At 37.6% G+C, this 10,051-nt stretch overlaps 1 protein-coding gene across 1 annotated transcript in view; it reads right to left on the minus strand.

Moving 5' to 3' along the window:
• LOC138045751 (dynein regulatory complex subunit 2-like) overlaps positions 1–10,018 on the minus strand; it is a 36,840-nt gene extending 26,822 nt beyond the window's left edge. Inside the window, exons 1-9 of the mRNA XM_068892358.1 lie at positions 9,810–10,018; positions 9,651–9,732; positions 8,809–8,979; positions 7,163–7,247; positions 5,468–5,606; positions 3,541–3,615; positions 2,970–3,092; positions 2,058–2,135; positions 1,659–1,729 (exon numbers count right to left, since the gene is read on the minus strand). Of these exons, the coding sequence (XP_068748459.1) occupies positions 1,659–1,729; positions 2,058–2,135; positions 2,970–3,092; positions 3,541–3,615; positions 5,468–5,606; positions 7,163–7,247; positions 8,809–8,979; positions 9,651–9,732; positions 9,810–9,953 (968 nt within the window). The 5' untranslated portion in view covers positions 9,954–10,018. The remainder of the gene's footprint in view (positions 1–1,658; positions 1,730–2,057; positions 2,136–2,969; positions 3,093–3,540; positions 3,616–5,467; positions 5,607–7,162; positions 7,248–8,808; positions 8,980–9,650; positions 9,733–9,809) is intronic.
• Between the last annotated feature and the right edge of the window lie 33 nt (positions 10,019–10,051).

Here is a 10,051-nt window from a genome sequence, read left to right on the forward strand (position 1 = left end):
ATGGTTAACCAAACAGATTGTGTGGGCTACCTGTGATTCCCACGCCTATGTAGGCGAGTTGCCAAGTCGTAGGCGAGTTGACCATTATTCTTTAAAACATTATGTTTAGCGTTTTGAAGCAGCAAGGACAATATAGATATGTTTAAAATAGCATTCTAGTAGGTGTTTGACAATTTTAATGTGAATCTCCGTAAAAACGAAGGACTTCCAACTTCTATTCCATGTATTCCTATTCCGGAATACGGTCAATCGAACGCACCCTTAATCACAACTTCATTAGCATCGTGATTGGCTCTTGTACCTCGGGCATCAAAATACCCTTCCAACTTACCACGTTAAATGTCATGGCCGCTTCGTCTGATCTTTTTGACGTATCCATGGAAATTTACCTTGAGAAATGTTGGTTACACGTACCTTTACCGGTTTGAATTCTACAAAAATCCCATATATTCACTGTAATTTCAGCCGTTTCCCGTGGTAAAAGGGTCAATAACCACGGTAAAAGTGTCCCGTGCAACTGTCGCTATAATATCCAATTTTCAGACGTTGCGCCTTGTGCAATGATCTAATTTTCCGTTGAGTCAATGATACTAAATAACATGACTAAAAAATTCTTTGAAGCGGTTTGAGAGACGCGGTGGCCTTATGGTCAGTGTGCTCGACTCCGGATCGAGTGGTCTGGGTTCGGGTCCTGGCCGGGCACATTGAGCGTTTTCCATTACCACGAAATTCCGGAAATTCCGGTTGGGATGTAAATGGAACACACGTTTTTGGTTTATTCCACTGAAAAATTTCCGGAATAAACGGAACTTCTGAAAAGGTAGTCCTGTTTTCCCGTAGGAAACTTTCCGATGGAAATATGTGTTCCATTTACAACTTTTGAAAGGTCTTACCACTTCCAAGCTATTCACGGCCACATTTTTAAATTTTGGCGCGTAAAATCGCAATCACTGGGCGGCGAACGGACCTGAGTTAAATGGAACACGTTTTTCACCCGATGGAAATTTCCACCGAAATTTCCGGAATTTTTTTGTAAATGGAAAACACCCATTGTGTTGTGTTCTTGGGCAAGACACTTTACTCTCACGGTGCCTCCCTCCACCCAGGTGTATAAATGGGTACCGATGAATTTAACGCTGGGGGTAACCCTGCGATGGACTAGCATCCCATCCACGGGGAAAGTAGAAATACTCCTAGTCGCTCCTAGCATGCTTCATGAAACCGGAGATAAGCGCCGGCCTGGTGGGCCTTCTCGGCTTGTAGCGGACTTTACCTTTATCGGTTTGAATTCTACAAAAATCCCATATATTCACTGTAATTTCAGCCGCGTTTGCCCCCAACCAATATGGCGTCAGAAACCGTGAAAAGGTGTATCCACTGTTGTGTTCAAGATTGGATCATTCTAAACAAGCGCTTCAGGACATAATACTGCGGGCTGAGTTTCAGTGGATCTCAATCTGACTCCTAGGGTTTTTCTCTGGGTAATGTGGTTTTCCTTCCTCATCAAAATCAACTCTCAGTCAATTAAATCCAGCTGCGGGCGGATACCCTTGATAAGCATAACCTCTGATATCCTTCCCTTTCATTGAATTAAATGAATAAAGTTGGTATTAATCCCTGTAACAGACTTTGCAGCTGTAAAGATAACTATATTTTACCTTTCTAAATCTCTCATTTTGTTCATCTCTGCTTTAAGTTCATGAAACTGACTTGCCACTACTTCTCTTTGCTAAAAAAGCAAGAAACATGCATAACATCAGCAGATTAAACATGAAGTGAAGTGAAACAATAATTATTATAATTGATTATTTTTGCACCAATCTCCAGGGCAAAGTCCTCATTTTTTATTACTTTCAGAAATATTTCCATGCCTATTGGTTCATTAAACAAAGACTTAATAGGGAGTAAAGACCAGTTAAATGCACATTGAGAGTAATTTACTGTGCATTTGTGGTATAAAACATGCAATAGGCCTGTCAACAGTCCGTCAGTTCATCACACAACACAAAGGAATAACATGATATTATAATCATGTTTCTTGCAAGGTTTTTTCCTACCTCTTTAATAAGTCTGTTCCTCTCATCACACTCTTTTGCATTGCTTGCCATTTTTGCTTTTAGTTGTGATATGTTGTCCTAAAAATATCAAAAGATAAAGCTTAAATTTTATATCATTCAGTACAGTATTTCATGCCAACAGGAGTTTCATTAAGTTCTGAAGTAGAAGGGACCTTGTGATAGAGTAAGCAGACACCCCTATATATAGTCTGGCTTTTGATCTTGAGACTTCCTTTGAGCAAGGGCGGGTACAGTACTCAGCGTAGATGGTTGCTAGTACCCGGTTCCCGGCTTCTTATAAAACCCCTGTGCCAATAATTTCTCTGAGGCAGTAACTTCCTGTGTAGTCCAGTCAAAATACCAATGAAATGGATGTATAGTTCAGTTAAGAAATAAAATAAAAGGCTGCCTTATTTATGGAAAGTTATGGGCCCTCTTGATTGCTGCTTATAATTAGGCGTGACAATGACACTCAAAACGTAGTTCAATTTGAACCTAGTATACAAAATAATAGTATCCTCTTTACAGAAGAATTAGAACTGTCAGCCCCTAAGTTCCCTTCTGAGTGTTTGGCAAACTGACAGCAGGTAGGCCAGTTGGCCATTTTCATGTAAAAGTACAGTGTACAACTAAAGAGTTCAACCAATGACTGCCAAGAACAACTCAAGTTTGTGGTCAGCAGGTGCATTTGTTGCACTTCAAATTTTTCCTTGTTTTAAAATTTTTCAAACCAGTTCACTTGTGATTTTTGTTCATCTTTTATTCATTATCATAATCTGAAACAAAGGAAAATCAAAATCGAACTAGTTTAAATAATTTTGAACCAGGAAAGAATTTCAATCACAACACAATTGGACTGCAAAACTCTGGTACTGCTCCAATTACCCTTTGCATGGTTATTAGATAAATCACCTGTATTCTTTGTAGTTTCCTCATCTGTGTTTCTATTTCATATGAACTTTTCTCATCTTTTGCTTTCAGATTTTCAAAGGCCAGTTTTCGTTCCTCTGTTGTTTCATTGTAGTTCTTCAGTGCCTACACAATTGAAACAGAAATTTCGAGTTTGAATTAAGCAAACATCTATGATATTGTTGTAAAAAAGGTTGCTGTTCTTCATCGTGGTGATCGAAGTATACTAATAATCTGAAACAAAGGAATCTATCTATCTATGATGTTTTCTCTTTGAGTTGTATAGGGGGATGATAATGAATTCTCTCCAAGCAATACAAACAATAATGATGTATCGACCAATCGGTAAACACATAGGTTGTCACATTGGTTGGATTGCATGGATCTGTTACCATTCCCATGGTCTAGTTAAAAATTGGTCATTAAGAGTTGTGCACAAAATATTTTGTTATGATATTTCAATCACGCTTATTGCAATGTTTGCCAGCTTAAATGGAATCCAATTCTGTTGTGGATGCTATAAAGGATGTACAGTGTAACAAACTCCTTATGCAATGATTAATGATTGATTTACTTGCTGAAATTGCCTCCAGAGATCCTCCACGGTACCCTCCAGTTGTATCCTTAAAGCATGTTTTTCCTCAAGGTTCTGAAATTGAACATAATACTTCTAACTATTAGTATGACAAAATTAATGTTTTTTCATGGTGAACATTGTGAATCTCTTTACTGGTTGCGCACTGTAGCCTGCGAGCAGTCACTCGCTTGTTTTGGGTATTGGTGCCCATGCCTCCAGCTTGCTACAAGAATGAGGCAAGTACAGTACTTTACTTGATACCCAAAACAACTGGCAGAGCCTTCTTGATGGATAGAGTACAGGTTGCATGGAACATACATTTAACATAAAGCTGGTTTAGCAGACATTCCAACCTCTTTTGAAAGAAAATAAGGAGTATTTTTAGTGCCGAAGGTGGCACAAGCCTGTAGGGGGGTCTGTGGGTATAACCCCAGGAAATTTTGCAAATTTAGATTTTCTCAAGTGGAATTTCCTGCATTTTGACATCATTCTTGTGGTGTTCCGTAAGGTTGTTATTCTTACCAATGCTTCTCCCCCATAATTTTTTGGAGCTGCTAAATGAATTAAAGACTCCTAGCCTTATGAGTCTGCACAACACGGGGAATTCAGTATAGAGACCGGGCGAGACATTACAGAATTGGAAAGTGTAATACATAACGTTCAGACTGCAAAAAAAAAATACTTAAGATAAGCAATTTTTTTTCCTTGTTTTCAGAATTTCATGATAAATCTGGAGAATCTGAGCAGGAGGTACCACATCAAATCAGGAGGGTTGGAATGTCTGGTTTATATAATGATGAAGATAATAATGATCAGTCTCAGGCTTCTCCAGATGAGAACAAGTGCTATACTAAGAAATGGGGAGATTGTATGTTAATCAAATTGAATGTTCAAAACAAAATTCAGATCAAGTCTTTATCAAATCAAAACAATCAAAATTAAAACATTACTGGTATTTTTTTAATATATACTACAATTGCTTGTAATCTCGCAATCTGATTGGTTAATTTGCCGTTGTCGACAAGGAGTCTAGACAATGCTGTACGCGTCATGCTTGCGTCAATTTGTCACACAATGTAATAGCCAATCAGGAATGCCCATTTCAAATGGGAAATAAACCAATCATATTTCGAGAAAGTTATAGACAACGCTTGCTCTTTCTTTGTGTCATGATTTTATTTGCTCACGTTCTGAAATAAAAACTATCTTTAGTATTGAAAATTGTGTTAAAAAACAAATCAAAAGTGGTTCAGCATTGTCTGCACTCTTATCGACAACGATATTTGTCATCACAGTGGTCAAAATTTGTTGTGGACTCAGTCAGCTGCATCCTGTGAGTCCACAACATTTTGACCACTGTGATGATCAATATCATTGTCGCTAAGAGTACAGACAACACTGAACCACTTTTGATTTGATAAATGTACCCAGAGAAAAACCTCTCAGAGCAGTCAGTAGAGAAGCAACAAATTAATCTGAACCCACATGATGTGACATGTCCAGGAATCAAATCCAGGCCACTTTGGTGGAGGGCAAGTGGTCTTAACTGTGCCCCTGCTGTATACATAGTGTTCACTTTAACTATTTGTAAACACAATCTCCTTTGTTCATGAGCATTGATATTATTTTTGTGCTACATGTATGCCAGTCCTGTGCTTAATGATTCCAGAGCTGCATGTATTCAAGCCTGCAGGGCAGGCCTTCAAAGGGGAAGGGAAAGGGAGAACCAGCGGGAGAATGAGGACTCCTGCCAGTTCTCCCTTTCCCTTCCCCATTGAACGCCTGCCATGCAGGCTACAGGTGTTCACAAGTAGTACTTATTCCAAATCACTTCACTCAACTTACCTACTGTATAAGATCAACTTACACATTTCTTTTTCAGAAGGATCACCATCTTACTAAATGAAAAATAATATTAATGTACCTTGTTCTTTATTTCATCTCTAAGGCTTTGAAAGTCTTGTTTAGCATCATTTTCCAACTCATTCCACTCTTCTTCCATAGCAAACATAATGTCTTGTATATCATGCATTTCCCTTCTATGTTGATTGACAATCTTCATTCTGAAATATTTACATATCATCACAAAACCATTGTGGTCATGAAAATCTTGGCACTGGTGATGACAATAATGAGCTTACAAAACATTCAAATAAGTATAACTGTTATCACAATAAAAAATGATTATTGTTTTTATTATATGAAAAGTGAACTTTTTTTTTCATTATTTAAAAGATCTTTCCATCCAACAGCCTTCTCTAGGACCTCAAAGTGACAAAACTACTCTCTGATGCAATACCTATGAAAATTAAGTGTCTTGTTAGTGTTAAAAAGAATACAACCCCTCTCTACTTGACAGACGTGTGATTAACTTAGCCAGAGATTTATAACTAGTTTCTATAAGTACCGTATAACATCCACCCACTTGCCCACTTGTAACCGCTCTGTGGTAGCAGCCAACTTGAAAGCTCCTTTTATAGCTGCTACACACTTTTTCCTTTGTTATGTTTAATTCAATGTATAGTTAGTTCTGTTTTTATTTCTTTTTTACCCTTATTGTTGTTGTATTGTACAAATGTAGTTGAAGAAGTGTGAATAAATGAACTTGAACTTGAACTTGAACTTGGCTGCACATTGCACTGTGGGTTATTTTCCTATTTTAACATAATATCTTATAGGTGTAAATGCGGTGTGGTCTGTATTTTTACACTTAGATCTAGTCTGGTCACAGGCCACATCACTGGTACCTTTACGTTTGATAGGACATAATTTTTTTAATGGTAAGGGTTGTTTCAGCATTAGCAAAATAATGATAATTACCAAATTGATCAATGTGACCAGTGAGCTCCGGGTCACCTACTTCATTTGTGTCCAATGGAATTTAAGTTTACCATGCCTTACAAAAGTTATCATCTGCATAGCTCCTTTTAGTTGAGATTGGTTTCAAAAGAGCTGTTAAGTTTATTTGAATGTTTCTTTATACATAATTGTGTACATGTATGTATGTACATCAATGACATACAACATTCAAAGTTTAATCACCGCAAATAATTATTTAATGTAGATTCTTTTCTTCATTTCACTTTTCACTGAACACCTAATTGTTACAGTTGCGACTGGATTTTACCCGTAACGTGGCCTGTGTAGTAGACATATCTCCAGTTATCATTTCTCTCCACCAAAAAGTAACTTTTCAGTTGAGAGAAACAATAACCAGAAATACAATGTACCTCTGCCACGCTGTTATTACCCATAACAATACATACAGCGAGTGAATGTCAGAGAACGATTAACACATATTAAATGAAATGACCTTTCCTTTTATTATATGTGTTAATTACATACGTTCTCTCACATTCGCTCACTTTGGTGGTTGGTTGGCTGCATCATTCTCAGAAATATGGATTTCAATGATGCTCTCAATATGACTCTGCAATACAGTCATGAGCCATGCTGTCACTTCAATTTAATTATTTGACTATGTGGCTGCATGATGCAGCTCAATCACGGAGGATTGTGGGAACAGAATCCCATCTGGGGCTCGGATTTTTCTGAGTTCCCAGTGGGTTCAATTGCAATATCTTTCATTTAATATGTGTTAATACATACAGTACTGTACCTTTCAGTGTCAAATTCTTCCTTAAGGATTTCTTGTTCTTGACTGTATTCATCTTGGGCATCTTGAAGCCTCCTCTGTTGTAAATCTTAAAATTAAATGATCCTTGTTGTGACTTGTCAAATTGCATATTAAATCCAGTTTGGTTTATGTTGGTGACCACATTCAGTTGGTCAATTTATCATTGTTTGTTTTAATAGTGAACCACAGCTTAGCAGCTCAGTGAATTTGTAACATTTGATAAACTCACTGCTTTTCCCACAGAATTACTGTTAGTGACGTAATATTATTGCTCTGTATTCATAATAGGAATTAAAACATTAAGTCACCAGCTACATCCTTAAGTACCATCTCTCATAAGCGGGGTAATGGTCTTCTTTCTGATAAACGGTCTAGCTACATGTACATGTACATGTATTTCAGGAGCTAGCACATTTTTTGATTTCTCCTAAAGATTTCTAGTACATTTAAGAGAAGAGAAAATGTTTTTGGAGTCCATTCACACAACTGATTTTCCAAGTGCATTCAAATTGTTCAAAGAAATCAAAAGTTTACATGTAGGAACAAAAGTTTGACTGGATCTACGACATACAAGACCTACATCTGTAGGCCAAGATCAGGGCAGCCATCACACTACCAACGTCGAAACTTACTGTAGCTCTGTCTGGCAAAACGAAATTTTGCACGCATATTGGCTTCTTTTGTTCATCCACCTGCACCACTGTCACCTTGGTCTCACGAGGAATGCTTTGCAAAACACCCATACTTTCTAAATGAGTCGAACCACAACAATTCTGACTGTTAAGTCTCAGGGTAAATTTGGATCACCAATTAATTGACAATACTATAACTTACACATCATACATGCCATGCATTACCCATGAAGTACATGACTAGTACTGAAGCCACAACACCACATTAAATGTTATTACACATAACCAAGATGGCATCTGGGCAAACTTGTAGTTTCCTACTACATGTATGTCTATTCATGCATTTACCCCTATTTAGGGAGCCTTGAATTGAACAATCATTGCTTGTATCTTTTGACACCCGTCAGCATAACAAAAAGATAAGGCTCCAAGAGATCACCCCTGTGACCCCAAATCTTAACGTAAAACTCTTTATCACTTTGTCTAGGCAAAGCTGTTCTGGTTAGATCAGGGACCACTATGATTCTGATGCCAGTTTCTAAAAGTGGTTTCACGTTATGTCATCAATGCCATGTTAGTGGATGAAACAAAAGATCTCTTATTGGCTTCTTTTGTTCATCCACCTGCACCACTGTCACCTTGGTCTCACGAGTAATGCTTTGCAAAACACCCATACTTTCTAAATGAGTCGAACCACAACAATTCTGACTGTTAAGCCTCAGGGTAAATTTGGATCACCAATTAATTGACAATACTGTAACTTACACATGTACATGCCATGTATTACCCATGAAGTACATGACTAGTACAAGCCACAACATCACATTAAATGTTGATGCTATTACACATAACCAAAACAGCATCTGGGCAAACTTGTAGTTTCCTACTACATGTATCTATTCATGCATTTACCCCTATTTAAGGAGCCTTGAATTGAACAATCATTGCTTGTGAACAGTATCATAAAGACCACTAGTGACATACAGTATGTCATACCTATAAGCCCATCAACATTCTGTAAGTGACTTCGAAGAGCCATTTGATATTGCTCCTCAGCTTCATTTATGTCTTTCACCAAGGATTTGATTATGGCCTCTTTTCTGTCTATGACCCGTTCAAATGTCTGACTTAATATCTCTATGTCCTTTTTCAGTTCCTGAGATTTCGCTAAGAAACAAAGATGAAGCAAATATGTCAATCACATAATAACAATCACAAGCTGCAGGTAGGTAATTTGCGGTATAACTATTCCTGTGGTGGAGGGTAGGGGTGAGGAGTGGGGATAAGGGGTAGGGGTGAGGGGTAGGGGGTGAAGGGTACCATAGCTGAAATAACCCAAACCTTACAAAAATGCTAACCTTAGGCCTAAACACTATGCTTTAGATCACGTTCAGGCCTAAGGTTTGCATTTTTGTAAAGGTTTGGGTTGTTTCAGCCATGGAACCCTTCACCCCCCACCCCCTACCCCTCACCTCCTACCCCACCCCTGGAATAGTCATGACAGGACATTTGAAGTTTTAATAATAATAATAATAATTATTATTATTATTATTATTATTATTATTATATTTTTATTTAGACTGAAAAGACCGATCAGCAAAAATCAAAAGATTTGCTGGTATAAATCGGTGACATATATAGGAGTCTCTCTTAGCATTAAAATGCTATAGATTAATTAGACTAAAACTACTGAATAATACACGAAGAATTGTAACTGCACAGGACCTTCTTTTTTCCCTCCTTCCTCATTGCAAACCAATAATAACAAACATTTCGATGTCAACTGTACAAAGAGGCCTACATTTATATATATATTCAGGTTTATGGCATTGATCTACCTTCTCTCATTATGACCCTCCACTGGTTTTGCAGCTTATTCATATTGAACTTGGTGCTCTTTTCTTCCTTTAGTAACTTGTCCTATAATTGTTAGGAAGATAAAAGAATAGTAGTCGGAAAAATATGAGATTCCTGTACGAAGCTTGAGGATAAGGTACCTTCAAAAACTGCGTCAGCATGTCTTCCTTTTTCTTCTTCATCTCTTCTTCTGCTAACCGCTTTTGTTCCATATACAGGAGTCTCTCTTCTTCTGTCATTTTTGCAAGTTTTTTCTTTCCCGATTTCTTTTTCTTGGGCGGCATTTTCTTACTTTTTCTAAAAGACAACCACGAACTAGTTGTATAACCAGAGAGGAGTTGATCAGATGTTGCTTGACAACGATTACGCTGACCAGAAACAT

Source organism: Montipora capricornis, chromosome 4 (assembly GCF_036669925.1).
Source record: "Montipora capricornis isolate CH-2021 chromosome 4, ASM3666992v2, whole genome shotgun sequence".
NCBI lineage: Eukaryota > Metazoa > Cnidaria > Anthozoa > Scleractinia > Acroporidae > Montipora > Montipora capricornis.